Source organism: Prionailurus bengalensis, chromosome C2, assembly GCF_016509475.1.
Source record: "Prionailurus bengalensis isolate Pbe53 chromosome C2, Fcat_Pben_1.1_paternal_pri, whole genome shotgun sequence".
Lineage (NCBI taxonomy): Eukaryota > Metazoa > Chordata > Mammalia > Carnivora > Felidae > Prionailurus > Prionailurus bengalensis.
Window position 1 is genome coordinate 94,526,839 of NC_057350.1, and position 20,228 is coordinate 94,547,066.

A 20,228-nucleotide genomic window follows, 5' to 3' on the forward strand; every position below is an offset into this window, starting at 1 on the left:
GCCTCACCTGGGCCCGAATCTCTAACCAGAGTAATTGCCCTGAGTTATACCACAAAATGGAAGTCATGGTTTAAGGAGTAAAAAGTGTTACACTTCCATTACAAACTTGCACTAAGAGCTGGTTTTTAAAAGAATTTGGAGAGGTTCACTACCAACAGTACAGCTTCCCTGCCATGCCCTGATCTAAGGAGACTGTTTCCCTTTGAAAATAAGGTCAATACATCTATCTGGACAGTAGCACTCACAGTCCCAGAGGAAGGTACTGAAGCAGATTCACGGCTCTAATTTGATAGCGTAATCTAAATTGGGCTAAGAGCATACACATCAATTTTCAAATACATCAAAATCTGCTTCTGGACTGTTTTTTTTTTTTTTTTTCCTCTTTCATTTACTGTTTTGCCCTTTTACTGCATTTTAATTTTTTTACATTGCATCCCAATTTATAGAAGCCACCGTGGAAACAGGTGCTAGCAATGAAATCTACAATTTCACCGGTAGAGCATTGGTTTGAGTCTGGGGATAATGTTACTTAGAAAAAAGAAAGGCTGCATTTGCTTTGCTTTTAGAAAAAAGCCAGAGTGACTCTGAAGGTTCTAAAGGAGGCTTTCACCCAGAGGATTTCAGGTTTAAGTTTACTCCCCTTGCATTCAGTGAGGGTGCACTTAGGCAGGTGCAGGAGGGAAAGGGGTAGTTCTTTGTCCCTCCAGCCTTTTCTAGAATAAGCATGTGTTTGGCCCTTTGATTTAGCCCTCTATTTTGGCAGTAATAAATCACAACTTGCTTGCTGCCCTGCTTTGTCTGGCTTCCCTCCCCTTAGAAAAGGCATGGGAAGAAATTCTGGGGGAAATTTTGTTCTCAAAATGTGTATGGGGATCAATGAAAATGGATGGGGCTAATATGGGGCTAATTCCTAGGTCACATAATTAGTGCACTTAGAGAAGAAGAGGTGACTTGTCCTCTTGGGGCCCGTGTCCTAAGGTGGACACACAGGTCCAAGTCAGAAGGAGCTGAGCAATGAAATAAGACAGCTGGGCCACTCCCTCCTGAGGACTTCTCCCCACATGGCTCATTCTGATGGTGACTGAGAGCCACAGGGAGCCATTAAGAGACAGAGACAGCAAGTCTGCAAACTGTCTAAAAATTCATACGTTTCTCACTTTAAAGGTTTCCCGTACCTTCCTTCTTCTTGAAGAAAAAGTGCAAGTGTGAGAGAGTGGGGTGAAGGGAGGAGATAGACTGGGCACTAATTAATGCTTTTTATAATATGGGACGCATTTACACATAGTCCTAATTCCATGTTACTTTGCTTTTAACAAAGAAATTTAGTATATGCCTCAGTAAAAAAAAAAAAAAAATTATAGTTCAATGCTACACGGAAGTAAGCTTGTCAGTCAAAAGCCAAAAATCCTTCACAAAATCTTAGGTCTCCATTTGAGGTTTCTGGAACTAGGACCTTATGTTAACAGCCAATTTGGCACTTTGAGTCTAATCCCAAGGGTTTCGAGAGTTTTGATGTGGAAGACTTTCAGAGGTAACACTGGTTGTATGCTGCTTCTCCACCCACCTGGGCGTCTGGTATGCTCTTGGTCGATGTGGGTTCCACAAACAGAACAGGTCCTGCAGACTAGGAGCCACCAGCAACTTATTTGGCCTCCTGGTGCCTCAGTGTTTTCCTCTGTGCAACAAGGGTAATGCTAGAACCTTCCTCAGAGGACTGGTGTCAGGTGTAAATGGGTTAACCAAAGTGTTTAGACCAGTCCTGAGCTGTACTAACCACTCAGCAGGTGTCAGTCACGATTATTTTATAATGCTAGGAACTTTTAACCAAGAAAGGCCACTCTTCCTTCTGAGAGACCATCTATATCACTCAGGTCTAATACAGAGGTTGTTCTCTTTTCTCCTGGATAGGAAGTTGGCTGTGTGGTGAGAGAGGCTGCAAACCAGGCATCTGCTTTGGGGCTCGGTCAGTGAGGCTGCTCACCTTCTGTGCCCGGGACCCCTCGTGAGGGTGGGGGGAAGGGGGGGGGGACGGGCAAGAATAACGTCTTTCCCAATCTGGGTGGGATTCAGTTTGACAGCCCCAGTCCCTACACAGAGTAGGTCTTAAATAAATGCCACTGATCCTGAATTTCTTTCTGTATATTCCGATGGTAGCTTCTGTTTCAAAGAAAGGCCAGCCAAGACAAAATAAGCACACAAGCCAACACAAAAAGAATGGAGTTCCTCTTTTACCGCAATTCTGTCATTATTTTCCATCATTCCAAGAGGCGGGAGAGGAAAGAATCTTCTTCCTTTGGAGCCAGTGATTTATGCCAGTTGCACGGTGGCCTCTCTAGGAGGCTCCGTAGGTTAACGCCCTGTGGCCAGAATCACCCGGGGAGAGATTAAAAGTATTCATCAAATACTTGTTTTACAAAGACCAAGTCAATTTTTTCTTTCCTCAATCTTTTTTTTAATCCACCCTCATGTTAAAATTCATTAATAAGTCAGCCAGAGGCCTTTGGTGATAGAATGGAATATATGCGATGGGTCTTAAGACACAATGACTGAAGGCTACATATTTCACTGCAACCAAGGATTCAGCACTTAGAGCATGTCTTTGCCATGAAAAGAGGAGGAGGGTAGCCCTTCAGCTTTTCTGATCCTTCTCCCTCCCTCTTATATTTAGGCAGTCCAGCGTCAGCATTTGGGCTCCATATGTGCTCATGTACCATAGGGCCTGGGACAAGAGTCACCATTAGAGGCCAACGGGAGTCCTGCTGTCTTGGCGGCCCTGATCCATACTATTTTAGTGTGCACTGCCCGAGCCTGGGGAAAGGGATATCCCTGGAATGGGGAGGATCTGGAGCAGCTGGGGTGTCAACATCATCGAAAGATGGTCAAAAAAACCTCTCACCAAAGCCCCAATCCTTTGATTTCCGAAGGTGAGAGTGTGGCCCGGGCAATCAGCGATGCACTATGTGGAGAGTCTGCTGTGCCCTGGGCCACTCCCCTGGTCTAGGCTGCCAGCAGAAACTGGACCACTCTGGGCTTCTCCCCGAGTCGTCCCCCTCTCCCCCTCCTGTTGGTGGGCAGTGGTGGAGCACAGGGACTTGGACCCAGGAAGACTGGATGCAAACCTCAGCTCTGCCCCTTACTTACCCACCACGCACCCCTGCTAAGCATCAGTTCTCCCATCTGCAAAACAGGGACAGTATCTGCCTCTTAGGTTGTTTTAAGTGTCAAATGCAGAAATGTGGGTACAAAGCTCAGCATGGAATCCAGGTAAGAGTTCAACACACGGTGTCCAAGTCAGGCTAAAGTGCCCTGAGGACAGCAGGTCTCTCAACTCCTGCCACACAGGACTCTCTCCAGGTTACTGCGGCCATCACTGGCTCATGTCCCAGCAGGAATAGGTCTGTATGAATTTGTGATGTTCTGCTGCATCTGCTGTGGCCTATGTTAGACACATAGCTCTCCCACCATGTAAGTTAATCTACTTGAAATGTTCACACTGTTATTATTACGTGAACGTTCCAGTGCTACAGCAATGCAATGCAACATGTATAACAGGTGGCGTGGTTCCTGGAACATAGTACATGCTCAATAAAATCACTGAGTAGTTTTAGTATCAGTTCAGGCTGAAGCATATGTAGCCACAAGGACCCCTGTGGAATCATAGCTCCTTAAAAGTCATCTTGGCACCGTGGGCCTATACTGGCATTGCCTCTGAGGGGTCTTCTACTCTGTGCTCAATCCCTGCTGCCCATGGCCATGTGCTTTTGGTGGCATCAACCGAATGACCCCAGACTCCTGTGAAGAGCAAGTAAGAGAACAGGTATGGAAACACCCATGCAGCTGCCCCACTGGCTCAGGAGCTGAAGAGACAAGGGGTAGAAACACTCTTTGCAGTCCGCAGACTTGAGGTTGAGTTTAGGTTCAAGAGCCTGGTGATTGATCATGGACTCTATAGCCAGGTAAGCTATTCCCTTCTCTGTAAAATGAAAATGATTGCAGTGCCCCCGCCCCAGAGGTTGTTGTGAGAGAATCAAATGGCATAATGCGGGGAGAACTCATTATGAAATGCATAGCACCTGTGCTAATACTAATATTAATGTTACTAATCACAAAATGCCAAGGTTTATGAATGATGTACCTTGTTTCTCAACATTGGAGAAGCCTGAAGGATGTCCCCAGAATGGCATTCTTTACTTATACTCCCTTAGGCTTTCCTGGACCAGAGAGAAAGCTGCGCATATGAATACCATCCATCCCGTCCTGATGAACCCAGGCCGAGAACTGCCGCTGACAACAGATGAAGACAGGGGCAGTGGGGCCTATCAGTGCTGCCCATTAATGGGAATTTGGGCATTTTTACTTAGAGGAAGGAAAAAATGGGAAGAAATGCTCTCTTGTACTAAAAATATTTACTTGGAAAGGGAAACATAAACAAGGCAGAAGGTTGGGTGGGTCACTGAAAGTTTACAGTCGAGATGGATTCTTTACGGCTCTGCCTCCAACTTGCTTCGGCGTGGACTGTAATGTCTTGAAACTAAACACTTCTGTGGTAACAAGCACACATGGGTTTTAATGTTGCCAATTTAACTCTGATTTATGAAAACGTTTTACATATCTGTGAATACAAAATGATTCTGCTTATTCTGCTGGCCTATCAGAGTACTCCAGGGTTGGTAAAAAGACGTACGAAGACCTTGGCCACAGTGCATAGTCTGTTGCCTTCGCTATGAACTTGGACAAGTTGATAACTCTCCAGGCTGAGTTCCCAGACATTTGGGATAATAATGTCTTGTTCACCTGGCAGGGATTTTTAGGAGATCCAAATGAGGGGAACAAGTAAATTCTACGATTTCTTATTAATTATACACTAGGAAGGCAAAACAGCAGATTCTTGACGTTTTCAAGAAGTTCTAGGGGAAGGCTGTCCTTTTAACCTCAGTATTCTAGGCTTCAACACATTGTGAAAGATGACTTTTTTACACTGACGGGCTACTGAGGAAAGAAATTCAGACATGTTACATCTTTGAATATTTATTTTAAATCATTTTAGAGTAAAATGATGATATATAAAGAATTTAATTTTAAACTCAATTTCCTTAAAAGTTTTGTACACCCCCCCCCCCCCAGAAAAATCCAAAAATGCCCTGGACAGCTCATAACTTAAATTTGCAGCACAAAATGAGATGACACTAAGGATTTTGTGTTTACTATCTGTTGCTGCTACCTTATAATCCCAAGGTCCATTACAGGCTAACAGCAGCTCATTAATATTAACTCCTCAAAACGATCTACTCTGCTGACCTAAAATGGACTTAGTCTATTAAAGGCTGCACATTTTGAAACCCGTCCTACAATAGCACAAATCAACAGCTGTTAATAAGCTCAGGACAGCTATTTTCCTTAACAATGACATGTCATTGCCTTCATTCTTTCTTAATTTCCCAGGACTGCATGGACTATGTATGTGCGTCTGTGAGAGAGAATCTCCTACGTTACTGAAGCCATGTTTGGGAATGGAGAATGTTCAAAACAGGAATGGATAGTATGTGTCCTCACTCTACCGAGAACACCGAGTCCTGTTATGCCTACGCAGGAGCAGATGGAAGCAGATGGCATCATGTGGGGACATCTGAGGCAGGGAAGGTGCATTTCCTAAACCGGTTTTGATGTTGGTGAGCATCTCCATTTGTAGACGAAGCACCCAAGTGTCAAGGAGTTCCGAAAGACCAACGCGCAAGCAGTTGCTTTCCTCCCTGCACGTTCTCAGCTGCACATGTGCCTATCCGCTTGTGAGTGCTCCAGCTGCAACGCTTTTTAGTTAGGTTTCGTTTTATGCTCCTTTTTGAAGAAATAACATGTCCATACAGCTACTGATGAGACTCCACGCAGAATAAAAGAAAATGCTTTTTTTTCAACTTTTGTTGTTCACACTGTACTTCGTTATTGATATATTAAAAAGGAGATTTATTTACTTTCAAATAAAGGGTCTCAGGATGAAGACCACCTGAGAACCCTGAAACATCCCATTCTTCTACTTTCTTTGCAGGGAATCTTATCTTCAAGGATACTCTTTGCAGAGTCTTCCAGATGTCTGTTTGTCTATTTCTATTTTAATGGGCTTGTCTCAATCTGATCTGATTTAGGAAAAAATACTGAGAAAAATGCTACCCAACTCCATTCTATTTATTTATGTTTCAAGTAGATAAAAATTCTATTTTCAAATAGAAAAAAAAGCAAACAAACCCGTAATCAATTTTTTACTTACGGTGCCATTAAGATCTCCAATGGTTCGTTTACGGTCACTTACCTCTCCCCATAACTGACATTTCAGCCTGAAACTGACTAAGCCAGCGGTACTTTTTATTTTTGAGGCTCTTTTGAGACATGAGAATGTTTTTTCCCCATCAGTCAGGGACTGGAGACAGGCATCATCAGTTCCAATTTGTAAAGGGAAAAACTAAGGCAAAAAGAAGTTAAGGGATACGCCTCTAGCCATCTAGAAACTCAGTAACAACTCTGGGATTACAAATAAGAGATTTGACACCCCCGTGGAGAACCACAATTGCCTTCCGGTGACTGAAGATAAATAAAAGTGTCATTTATCCAACAAGGGTGATCATGTGTATCAGGACAATTCCAGAGAAGCAAAGGAAATGAATACCATGGGTCTGTGTGGGCCCTGAGCTAGTTGCCTTACATCTATTTAATTCAGCAATATGCTCTGAGAAACAGAAGCAGGGGTTTGTTCTGCAATAGGCATACATTAAGAAAGTTCACTTCTCCCATAGTGCTCATATACCCTGGAGACTTTTATTAGTTGCCTAATGTGTATTTTTTCAGGGATTCATTATGTAGATTACTTTCTGTCCCTCTCTAACAATAAATAGTCAGTCACAATGAACACATTAACAAAGCCCTCCAATTTTGTCTGCTGTAAGGAAAAGTGTCACGGGCACAAGGGCTGAGTTCAATGGAGAGCAACTGGTAATGATCCACTCTATTAGAGTCCTCTCTCCCAACCCCTTTTGCTGGAAATATATTGGCTTTAAAATACACTGGCCATCTGACTAAACCTGAACAACAGAGTAGCCATAAATGCATTCCTGGAACTTAAGTTCCCCTCGCCTCGGTGCTGTGTACAATTATCAAGAACATGGACCCATAAGGGTCAGGACGAGAATCAGCATCAACTCAAATTCTGTTAGGGCAACATAACGTTTCATTTCAATAACACAGACAGATGCATCTTCAAAATCATCAGTACAGCGTTACAATCTTAAAATGCATGAGCTGATCTTGTTATTCTAATCCCTGTATTAGGTTAATGCAGCATTATGAAAATGTTTACTTTGGGTGTGTATTTTTCTTGCATACACAGGAACCAAAGACATTCGGATCTTCTGTCCCAGATTTGCTAAGCATAATAGACTTCATCACTCTACGGCCAAACTAATATAATTTGTGCTTTTCTGTTGAAATCAAATAAAATCTCTTGTGCTGTCTGCTCGTTTCCCATTAACTTATTTTCTCAGCAGATAAGTTCCTTACAGGTAGCCACATACCTCAAAAGACTCAGGACATTATAGTAATTCAAGAAAACAACAACAACAACAACTGTGATTGAGTGATTATAATCTAACTATTAGGGATAGACTCAGTCCTATAAATATAAAGCACTGCTTTGAAGCTGCTGCATAAATATGTAGTCAGTGCCCTTGGAAAGGGAGACTTGTGAGTCAAAAGCTTGAACACATGGAAAACAAATGTGCCATTCAAGGGGAAAAGAATATTCAATGTAGCAAGTCCAGGTGACCCAGATGAATTCTAGGTTGACTTACCTTGAGACCAGGACTTGGGCAAGATGCCCTTTTGGGATCCCTTCTATTTACATGAAATAGCTCCAAACTTAAAAAGAGCCATGTGTAAAAGAACCAGAATAGAAAGAGACACTTAGTTGGAGAAAAAACCAAGGGCACATTTCTGTGCTTTGGAGGTTGTATCCTTGGTTTCCACCCCATCCTGAGTCTGCACCACCCATCTCTAACTGAAGGCTATTTTGCATGAGATTATAAGATCAGGACCCCTTTATGACTCACTCAACCTGTTACCATCTCTAAGAAGCATTCTCTGCTCATTTCATTTTAAGCTTAAAATCATAATAATCATGAGTTAAATCAACTTATCAAAACCCATTTTTTTTTCATCTAGATGGTGGAAGTCTTTGATAGAAATCCAATCAGCATAGAAAATATTTTTTTATTAAAAAACTAAATAATGTAGAGGGTGGCGCTTGGGTGGCTCAGTTGTTTAAGCGTCTGACTCAATTTCGACTCAGGTCATAATCTCACAGTTGTGAGATCAAGCCCTGCATCGAGCTCTGCACTGAGCAGGAAGCCTGCTTGGGATTCTCTCTCCCCCACCCCCCCTCTCTCTGCAAACCCTCCAGCTTGCTCATACTCTCTCTCAAAATAAAATAAACATTAAAAAAGAAGACTACTGTAGATAAAAGCTCTCAGTGCTTGGTGCTTTGTAGGTGTTCAACAAATAGAAGTGTGCTTTAGGACGTTTGAAAATATATTTTTGGCTCAACATTATACTTAGATATCTCTGGCTCATTTCAGATTTTTTGATTGAGGGCTATATAAACAAATATAATAAACCAGCACATTGTAGATGTAAAACCTTAGGGGTTTAGGGGTGTGAGACATTAAGTGGTTGCTCTAATAAAGAAAGTTAGCATCTTTCTTTTTACTTATTTGTCAAAAGCAGAGACTAGAATGTGAAGAAAAAAGAGATAACATGCTGAGACACCCTTTTGTAATGGATCTAGCTCACAAATGATATACAAATATTCAGTGCTTTAAGGTGAAAAAGGTGGGAAGGAACTCTGCATTCAATCTTCTAGTTTAGCCTCTATTTTATGGATGAGAAGAGAAAGAAAGACCAATAGTTTAGCAGTCAAATCAAACTCTTTAATTTTATAATTACGAAGCATGGAGTTACTAATTTTCATTGTGCTTCTGTTGCAAAAAATTTTTTAAATGTTTATTAATTTTGAGAGAGCATGTGCAATCCTGCACCTGCGTGCAGGAGTGGGGGAGGGAGGGAGGGAGGGAGGAAGGGAGGGAGGGAGAGAGAGAGAGAGAGAGAGAGAGAGCGAGCGAGAGAATCCCAAGCAGATTCGGTGCTTCCAGAGCAGAGCCTGGAGTGGGGATTGATCCCATGAACTGTGAGATCATGTCCTGAGCTGTAATCAAGAGTCAGATACTTAACTGACCGAGCCACCCAGGTGCCCCCATTGCAAAATGTTTTAAGAGTAACATTACTTTCATACTGACTAGGACAACTGTCCGACTCACATAGCCAGCTCTCCTTTCCAGTGCCCACAACGGCTGGTGAGTAAAGTAAATTAAAACCACAATTAAGTCTATCTCTGGTTCTCACCTTGGCCACAAGTAAGACACACAATATTTTTGACACATCCATAATAAGAACTCATTAGTGGCTAATGAAATCAGTGCATAGGCTAAGGAATACGTATACTTTTCCCAGAAGTCCCGACTAGAAATCACTCTGGCAACAAGTTTAATGGAAAAGCTGGTCCTTGAAAGAAGATACTTTCAAACGGACAAGCCAGGTCCAAGTCCTAAAGAACCACAAGGAGACCAGAACTGACAAAAACCACGCTAATCACAAGAATTATAATGTATCCTAGCCAGATGATTTCTCCCCAGTCCTCATGAGTCAAGATCCAAAGTTAAATAAAGGCTCGGATTTGAGGGGCCAATCGACACAAGAGCTCAGTTTCAGGACACTGAGGAAGGTCATCTTCAAACTCAAATTAGGCCAAGTTTCATCCTATTTAATCATAGGAAAATTATTCCACAAATAGAATGAGAATTTATTATGCTCTATACTCCCATCACTTTAATAACTTTCTGAGAGCACTGACAAATCTAATTTAAAAAAGATAAATTTGGACTCCAGATCATAAAATTAAGAAAAATACTGTTCCTAATGGTTGGTTTTCTTAAATCGCCATTTAAATTTAGGCAAGTCATTTATTGATTAACAATGCTAACTTTGGGCCTTTTTTTTTTCTTTTTCAAAATAGCACAAATTGATTACTACATTCTACACTGTTTTCTGTCTGGCATATTAAAATGTCTCATACTCATTCAGGTTGGTGTTCATGGAACTTTTGTTCTGAGCATCTGTACAGTTCTCCATACGAGGCGCCCAAGGCGGATGCCCCACAAAGGGCAGGGCTGCTGCAGGATGCACCCAGCTGGTTTGGAGCAGAGCCTTCGCTCTCCCCACCTTTCTGGAGGTAACAGTAGAGGCAACTGCATGAGGAGTTAGGAACCCCCCAATTCTGCTGCCAACGTCAATGTTTCTGGACTTCACTTTTTCTGAAGCAGTACAACTAGAAGACAGTCTCTAATGAAGATTCTATCATCAAAGGATGCCAAAAGCCCAAGGGAAAAACAAAGGCTTGTTTGCAAATTTCCCCAAATGCTAGCTTCGAATATTTACCAGGGTTTCTGTTAGTCCATAATTCGTGTTCTTGCCAGCCCTCTCTAGTCGAGGAATCCCCTGCCAGTAAAATAATGAACCCACAAACACGCATCCAAAGGTACAAAGCACAGTTAAGATGAATGATCTTGTCCATGAGTGAGGATGCATTTAACCTCTAATGAACCTACCAAAAGCAGCCTCATTTTCTCTGTGCTTTCTATACCAGGACTAGTTTCCAATAGATGATCATTTTTGTTCTTCTGTAGTCAAATTACTGCCTTTGACAGGTCCTTCAGTCCAGTTCAAACATCACCTGTTTCAAAAAGCCATTCCTGATCTTTGCAACCCGATGGTCTCTGCCTCCTCCAACGTCCCAGAGCATTTTTCTCCAATGGTACTAAAGTTCTGAGACCATCTGTGGGTTGATACTATGCGTCTGGAGGCAGGGGCTTGTTTTTCCTTGATCTTGGTCTCCACTGAAGGCCTATCTCATAAAATGCCTGCCACACAGGACTCCACTGCACTGAAATGAATCAAAGTTCTTGAGTAGAGAGGGGGGTGAAGACTGGACAGCAGTTTCTGTGTTAACTAAACCAAATTCCCTGTGTAAAGGAGCAGGAGCTACAATGCATAAAGTGGAAAGGACAGGAATGTTTTTGTGTTTAGCAGATAGGCCAAAGGGAAATAGCAGCGCGGGTCTGTTCCAGCAGGGTGTCTTGGATTTATGGTCACCTCCCACCTCCTTCACCTGATTCTCTGATTTGGACTTTTGGTAACAGAACAATTCTGCCATCATTACCTCTAACTCTGCATCTGAATTATTCCTAATACAGTTCAGAGGCCCACCTTCTGATGGGCCATTTTCAGAGGAAATGAAGTTAGGTTAAATAAATACTAGGTGAAAGGCTGGCTTTGATTTCTGTGGCCAAGAGTATTTTGCTGGGCATGGAGTCTTATAAAGAATCTCCTGTTTGCTCTGGCTAATCTGATACTGCGTTGCCCATAGTTACAGAATACGATCCCCATCTGTACATCACCACAGCTATTTCGGATTGGTAAACATGATTGTCCTGATGGTTACTGAATATTTAAAAAGCTAGCATCTCTTCCTAAGTCTCATTTCCCTCTGCACTTGTGACTGATCTAACGCTCTAACATAGCATGGGCTTGCATATGACAATTTTATTTTTAGATAATTTCTCTCCGTTATCTGGCTCTATGAAAGAAAAAAAACCAAACACACAGATTATGACTTGCAGGCAAATCAGGATCTTCAGAATGTTAGTTTAGAAAATCCCAAATGGAGGGACCCCTGGGTGGCTCAGTCAGTTAAGCGTCCGACTTTGGCTCAGGTCATGATCTCACTGTCTGTGAGTTCGAGCCCCGCCTCAGGCTCTGTGCTGACAGCTCAGAGCCTGGAACGTGTTTCGGATTCTGTGTCTCCCTCTCTCTGATCCTCCCCTGCTCATGTTCTGTCTCTCTCTGTCTCAAAAATAAATAAACGTTAAAAAAAAATTAGGAAAAAAAAAAAAAAAAAAAGAAAATTCCAAATGGAGAACGGAGGTCCACAATGCAGGACCCCAATACACAGGAAACCTTTCAACGGGAGGAAGAGTGTTTTATTAGAGGACAGGTGAACAAGCAAGGATTCATTCGGACAGAACCACCCCCTGCACCCGCCCCGCCAGCTCACCTCTTGTTTCTGTCTTCCAACTGCAGTGTGTACACCATGTGAGCGGCTGTGTGGGTCTTGGTGTTACTGTCTCCCCACTTCAGCTTCAGGCTCTGGGGTCCCGCGGCAGCACATTCGAGCCTCGGAGGCAAGGGTGGCAATGGCCGAGTTTTTGCCCTGATGAACTGACTAAACGGTCCAGCTCCAATTTCATTGACGGCCTGAATTCTGATCCTGGAAAAAGGGAAAAAATACACACGTTGCAGCTGAAGATGTGGCAATTCCTCACTGGAAGCAGACACTTGTGGAGTATTTCTTCTGCGCCCCTAAAACTGTACCATGGAATAACGAAAAATAAGCCGATGTAATTCAAGACAAATAGAGAATAGGGCAGCTTGGGCAAACAGATTTCGCTCCCCCTTCCCAAACCCAGCAAAAATAGAGCAGTTAGCAAGATACCTCTTAGCCCTTTAATTTAAAAAAAAAAAAAACAAAGGGAAAAAAAGTCTGTTGTCTGAGGGAACACATCCTAAAGATGTGCTATTGTATTTTGTTCTAAGCCACATGTTACCTGCCTCAGAGTCACTTTTGGAAGTGAGTGGGCTGTAAAGAAGAAATGAAATAGGAAAGCAAAGGAATTTCCTTTAGGGTTTACAAAGGGCAGAAGCTCTTCAACAGGGCACGTCTCCAGCTTTGCCCAACCACCTCTGCCAGTCCAGAACCACATAAGCGCGCAGGCACTGCTGGTAAGGGGCTGTCACTCAGCTGTCTGTATCTGAATCGCAACTGCATGTTTGCAGCGTGCAGTGTTATGGATAATAAAGATGCCTTAACACTGTCCTCACGGTCTGTGAATTTAAAATCAAAGAGAGTTAAAATTAATAAATAAAATAATATCCTGCTATTATTCCTCTTTTCCTCGCGCCTCTGTTTCCTTCCTAGTTGACTGAAACAGCTCTCCAAGGCCTTCATACAACAAACACATGGATGGCACTGCCCCAACCTCATTCTCGACACCGCTCCCCGCGGTGACTGCATGTTCTGGAAGCTTGCTTCCTCCAGGCATTTGGCGGCCCGCACACCCCTGGTTCAGGCTTTCCTCCTCTGCTTCTCAGACCTAAGTTCTGACACCACCTCCCCACCGCCCTCTGTTCCTCTTCTCTTTTTCTGCACGGTACGGGCAGTTCTCTCAATAGTCTATTTCCATGGCTCCACCCACTTGGAAGACCACTCACTCCCAGCTCTGCCTTTCCACCTCTTCATGCCCCACTCCTGGCCTCCAGCAGAGACCTCCACCCAGGACCCTCGCTAGGTACACAAGCATCTTACCGAGCTGACTGAGCAGTGTGGGGTCGCTGGTTCTGAAAGTGTGCACACATTCAAAACAGTGTTTCAAAGCACATGATAATAATAAAACATAGAGCCAGAGATAAATTCTTAGGAAACCGATCAATTTGAAACCTTCTCATAATTTAGTTTTATGTGTTTCTCTTTTACAGCAATTATTGCTTACACATAGAAAATACTATTTAGGTACTACAATACCTAAATTCATCTTGTGATCTCCAATTAGCATTAATTCTTCAAATTTAAAGATTACATAATTCAGCACGTCAGTCTAACAATATGCCTGTAGACTGCGGACAAGGCAAAAACAAACAAACAAACAAACAAAACCCCTCAGATTAATTACAGGTGAGAGGAAGCAAGCACTCCCTACCCTGTACCCTGTCTCCCCCACTGAACGTGGCAATAAACCTGGAGAAAATAAATGGAGCAGCTATTTAACAACTCCCAAAAAGCAAACAGTAGCTGGAGGATTTGGTGAAATATTTACCATTTTTTAATTCATTTACCATTGCATTTACCATCTTTTCCCCTCTATCATCCCCCAAACTGGACTCAATGCAGCCTGAAATCCAAAGGCAGACATCTGCATGGACTGAGGGCTCTGGGGGAAATGCGGCTCAAAGAACGGGGTTTCTGGAAGCTCAGAGTGAATGGGGGAAATTTCTCATTCTTTTTTTTTTTTCCTGCATTCTCTCACTCCCCAGTCCTTAGACAATTCCTTCATATTAATAGCCTAAAGAAGAAAAAACACACGCTCATACGAATTGGTACAGGAAAAGCACCTGATGAAATCCAACGCCTATTCATCACAAAAATTCTCAGAAAACTAGGGATAGAAGGAAACTCTCTCAATCTGAAAAGGGCATCTATAGAAACACCTACAGGTAACCTTACACTTAACGGTGAAAGACTAAATAATTTCTAAGATTAGGGACAGTGCAAGGATGTCTACTTTCAACACTCCAACTCAACATCATGGACTAGAAGTCCCAGCCAGCGGCAGAAAAAATGGCACAAAGAAAGAAAAGAACTGAACTACAAGACTCTGCTGAAAATCTTAAAGAAAATCTAAATAGAGAGAGACATTCTGCGTTCACGAATTGAAAGCCTACACAGAAAGAAAAGGTCAATTTGCCCCAAAGTGATCTATAGATACAATGTAATTCTACGAAAATTCCAGCAGGATTCTTAGCAGATCTAGAGAAATTGATTCTAGAAGCTTTGTGGAAAGGCAAAAGAACTAAAATTGCCAAACACAAAACTGGAAAATAAGAATAAAGTTGAAAGAATCACACTTTTTGACTTAGGACTTACTATAAAGCTACAGTAATCAAGACAGTGTGGTACTGGTAAGAGACAGACACATGGATCAATATGAGAGAATACAGACTCCAGAAATAGATCTACACAAATATGAATGATTGATCTCTGACAAAAGTGCAAAAGTAATTCAACGGAGAAAGAACAGTCTTTTTAACAAATGGTGTTGGAACAGCTGGTTATCAGTAGGAAGACACAACTCAATCTAAACCTTCTACACTTAACTAAATTCTAAACTTAATTCAGAATGGACCACAGATCTGAACATAAAACGTAAAATACAAAACTTTTAAGGAGAAAACAGAAGAAAATGAATAGTACTTGTTACCTAGAAATAAGGAAAGAACCATACCATGTTGCCGAGGATAAAGAGGCACTACAGCTCTCATATATTGCTAGTGAGAGTGCGTAATGGTACAGCCACATTGGAAAACGGTTTTCCTATCAAATTTTTCATTAAGCTTCACACAGTTGTGCGACCCAGCAATCCCACTCCCTGTTCTTTGGAGAAATTAAAATTTATGTTCATACAAAACTGACACACAAATATTCACAGCAGCTCTATCCACAATCACCCCAAACTAGATAAATATTTGCCTCATAGTTTGGAATGTACCAAATACTTATCTCTGATAAAGTACAGTAAAAATTCCATTAGAAAGAACTGGACTTTTCCCAGATTCTAATATACAAGGGGCTGTCTCAGGTCTCTTGTAGATGGTGCAAAGTAAGTCTCTCAATATGACTTCAAAAGATTAAAATAAACTCTTTCTCACCTCTCAATGTGCATCTTGTAGTTTTATGGGTTTAATACAAGAGGGTTTTTTTCTATGATTGGAAAATAAGACATTTTTCTGCAACTGGAGAGGAAAAGTCTTTTAAAAAGAGGTCATCATGATGGTTGGAATTACTACCACTTTTCCCTTCTTAGGAAAAGGGAATTAAGCCAGACACATTAAGTTGCAGTCTTTCTTCAAAGGTCTAACAAATTTCCTGACCAACAGCGTTTATATTAATGTCTTTCTACTGTCCAGACTGTCATTCCTTCCCTTTATTACAGTACAGGTATTCCTAGAGTCCAGAGTTCAAGATCCTTTCTTCTGTCTGCTTGCTCAATATCCTCCAGAGCCAAGCTCACCTTCTGTTCCAGGTGAACCTACTGCTTTGTTCTGTGCAGCCCAAACAGCCCTTCAGTACTCTAATAAACAATAGGAAGGAAGGTAATCGGTTGCCTAAGATTGTTATTCTGCTCAAGAAAAAATATCCTGAATCATTTAGAAGAACGAAAAATGAGTTTACAAATGAATTTACAAAGAAGCCAATCCTTCTAGGTGTTACTGGTTCCCTGACCATAATTTGGAGGGAGGAAAAACACAGATGGTGTCAGCAAATTACTCGAGTTCTAACAAGGCCACATGTTTGAGTGCCCAGCGCAGTGCACCCCTCCCGGACGCTCATAGTTTCTTCACTGTGAGAAAGGAAGGGCAGTCTCAAAAGAAGTCAGAAGAATCATTAAGTGCATAAATTAGCACTCTGCAGTTCACCAAAGTGCTCTTGGCCACCTTGAATCCTTTTCTGGCTGAATCAAGATACAAAATAAATGTAGATTTACTCTTTGATTCCTTTTGTAAATTCACTTATTATCTCAAAGCCTCTATGACATTTTCATAGGTATCGTATTCCTTACATTTGAAGTTCTATGGTTCTCTGAACTTTTACTACTGATACATATTTGGTAGGCACATAATCTTAGCCTTAAATACACACATACCACCACCACCACCACCACCACCAAAATACTTTTTAGCAGTGAAGCCTCCTTGGGAATCCTGCTCATCACTTTGGTGTGACCTTGGGGAAATTACCTAATACCTTTGAGTAAGGGTTTCCTTATTTACCAAATGGGTATAGTAATACCTTCGCTGCATTTACAAAGTTGGTTATGTAGTTAAGATAAGGTATATAAGAAGCATTCTCTATTTTTAAATATTTTATATTTCACCATTCGGCCAGAAAAGGATTCAAGGTGGCCCAAAGCACTTTGGTGAACTTCAGAGTGCTAATTTATGCACTTACCATTCTTCTGACTTCTTTTGAGACTGTCCTTCCCTTCTCACAGTGAAGAAACTATGAGCGTCCGTGAGGGGTGCACTGCGCTGGGCACTCAAACGTGTGGCCTCGTTAGAACTCGAGTAATTTGCTGACACCATCTATGTTTTTCCTCCCTCCAAATTATGGCCAAGGAACCAGTAACACCTAGAAGGTCTGGCTTCTTTGTAAAGCATCCTCAGGAGGTGAGGGGGAGACACAGAGCTCAGAGACAGATGGAAGTGTTAATATCTGGCACGAGCAACACCTAGAACTGGCTCTGTTCAGAGGACTGTGCTCTGGAGCAGGAGCAGTGTTTCCTCTTGCTTTTAGAGATGAGAATACTGCAGCTAAACGCAGAGAGGTTAAATGACTCAACTTGAATGGCACAGCCGTTCTAGGTGTTGAAGCCTGGATGTGATATGCACAATAGTACCCCTAATTTCTAGCCTGACTCCATGAGGTAGGAATTACTCTACTGTGTAAGTGAAGGAAATGAGGCCTGACTAGGTTCAGCCATGGGCACTAGTCTACACAGCAGATACAGGCTAGATCAAAGTGTGAACCTCATCTTTTTAGGCTCAAAGTCTTTTGTGCATTCTGGCATGCTATACTCTCCTAGTTGAACCAAACACGGTGTCCAACCAAAAGGGAATTTTAATTCAAATCACACTTTCAGTTCAACAACTGCCGTTCACCAATAAAGTGAGCATCTAGGATAGTCAATAAATTTGTTTTCACATTTTTGCATCAACTTTTGGCCTCAAAGTCAACTACTTACATTTTTTTTAACTTTTTTTTTTTTTTTTTAACTTTTATTTATTATTGAGAGACAGAGACAGAGCATGAGCAGGGGAGGGGCAGAGAGAGAGGGAGACACAGAATCCGAAGCAGGGTTCAGGCTCTGGGCTGTCAGCACAGAGCCCGAAGCAGGGCTCGAACCCACCAACTGTGAGATCATGACCTTAGCTGAAGTTGGACACTTAAACAACTGAGCCACCCAGGCGCCCCGTCAACTACTTACATTTTAAAATACATCAACTTATCTACAGTTTTCCGCGTAGCCGATGCACTGAACGAACACTATTTAGTTCTAACGATAAAATAACACTAAAAATTGAAATACAACTGAGAACTGATTAAATAAAGTGAGGCCATGGGGCGCCTGGCCGGTCCAGTTGGTAGAGCATGCAACTCTAGACCTCATGGTTACGCGTTCAAGCCCCATACTGGGTGTAGAGATTACTTAAAAAAACAAGACTTAAGAAAATAATGAGGCCATATCTTCTTGCACTCTAGTAAAAACCTTACATACTCTGAGCCCAGGAGACTGAGAAAACTAAACAAGGACTCAGGTAGTTGCTGTTTGTTTTGTTTTGGGGTGAAAAACACTGCGTGTGAAAATACTTTTCTAATTCCAGTGAGAGCTCACTAAGGACTAATGAGCAGAACCACCACTGACTTGAACAATTCCAAAGAATTCACCTCAGAAGAAACAGATTTTCAAGTTTTATTAGATTAATTACAGTCTACCCCAAACCCAAACTTGAGCAGTTTTCTCTCTAGCTGAAGTAACCTGTTAATGTTGAAATTTATCAGTTTCTGAAACCGTAAGCTCTGCAAATTAAGTATAAGGGCAATGGAACTCTGCCTTCCAATCTAGGGAGGTGACAATGTAAGTCTTGATAAACTGTATCTTGGCCAGGCTGACATGAAAAATCTCAAGTGCCCAGGAGTCTGTAATACCCAACAGTATACTGGTAATACTGATCAAATAAATTCAATTCAGAAGCAAATTCCTTACAGCTTTTGATTGAAAATCCACTAAAAATATCTACTAGTTCTAGATGCTAAATACATTCCTGCCTCAGAAGCTCACAGCCCTCCACAATGCCCTTTATATATACATATACACACACACACACTCAAGTTTCTGGCACTTCATACATTGTAAGAAAAATGACTTTCAAAACAAACCTTCCTCAGCTGGGGAAGGTGACTTCTCAGTCATAATTAGCCACCCCAGTAGTCGGGATGTCTCGAGTGTGAGGGTGGGGGCGATGAGGGGACCAAGGAAGAGTCGGGGCAGGAGAGGCCTGGGAGCCAAAGATAAGACTTTTTATCCCCCACCCCTCCCGCACAATCTACATCTAATTCTCTAAGAAGACAGAAACGCAAAAGAAGGGAATAATCATCAGATGAGTTGTGAAAGAATATAAAATAGTAGCTGAAATAAAGGAACTCCCTTTGAGGGGTTGATGCGTTGAGAGCAGAGTGATTCAGAAGAGGGCTTCCTGGAAGGGTGGCCTGAGCTGGCTCAGATCCGTCCCTTCCACTAAGCTACTTCTCCTGACAGCTCCTGGGGTATGTCTGCTGCCATTCTGTCTCCAAGCACTTAGATCCGCCTTTGACAGGCAAGAAAACCTTACATGTCTCCCACTGCTTAAGAAATGATGCCAGATCCCCACAGACACCTCTTCCTCTATTCTGGTCACAACCCACCTTCCTGCTCTTTTTTTCCCTACCAAACATTAGCAACACACAAGTTATTGAGTGCTGACTTATTGTGTGTCAGGTCCTATATGAGTGCCTGGAATCTTCTCTAAGACAGACAGGTAGCTCAAGTTATTATCCCCATTTTACAGATCAGAAAACGGAGGCACAGAGAGCTTAAATACCTTGCCAGAGGTCACAGAGACCTATGCAAGGGACCGAGCACTGAAGTCAAGCTGTTTGATTCCAGTCTGCTACTTCTGGACTACTTAGAATTTGCTCCTAATAAAGTCCACCTCATCTTGTTAGAATGATTTATGATTCACTTTTTGACAGGCTAATGTAGTGCTTGACCTACAGTGAGGACTCAATAGATGTTATTTTTCGTCACTGGTCTACCTAGCGAAAGGAGCATAAATGAGTGTAACAAACAAATCTACCTTAAGTTTTAGTTGTTTGGTAGCTTGGTATGAGTCAGACGATAATGAGGTTGCCAAAAAAAGTAATCTTAGGCAACCTTACTAACCGCTCAATATGGAGAACATGTAAGGTGACAGTCTTGCTCTGCTCTGAGCCAGTCATCCAGACCATTCAGAGGTCTGGGCACTGCTCTTATTAAAGAGTCCGTCAAGAGGCAGAACTCACCCGATCAAGAGGATGAAGGAGGTTACAGGAAACCCAATAATAAAGACAGATTTGAATGAAGTGAGGATGGTTAAGTAGAAGAAGAGACACTATACGAAAATGATGTCTAGACCTCCTCAGCCCTACTAAACTGAAGTCTACAGGA

General features: G+C 42.1%; 1 protein-coding gene across 6 annotated transcripts in view; it reads right to left on the bottom strand.

Annotated features, from left to right (window-relative positions):
* Nucleotides 1-20,228, bottom strand: part of FNDC3B (fibronectin type III domain containing 3B) — a 363,538-nt gene that overhangs the window by 20,067 nt on the left and 323,243 nt on the right. For all 6 annotated transcript variants that reach the window (XM_043594896.1, XM_043594895.1, XM_043594893.1 and 3 more), the window contains one exon: nt 12,209-12,421. In XM_043594896.1, coding sequence (XP_043450831.1) covers nt 12,209-12,421 — 213 coding nt within the window. The remainder of the gene's footprint in view (nt 1-12,208; nt 12,422-20,228) is intronic.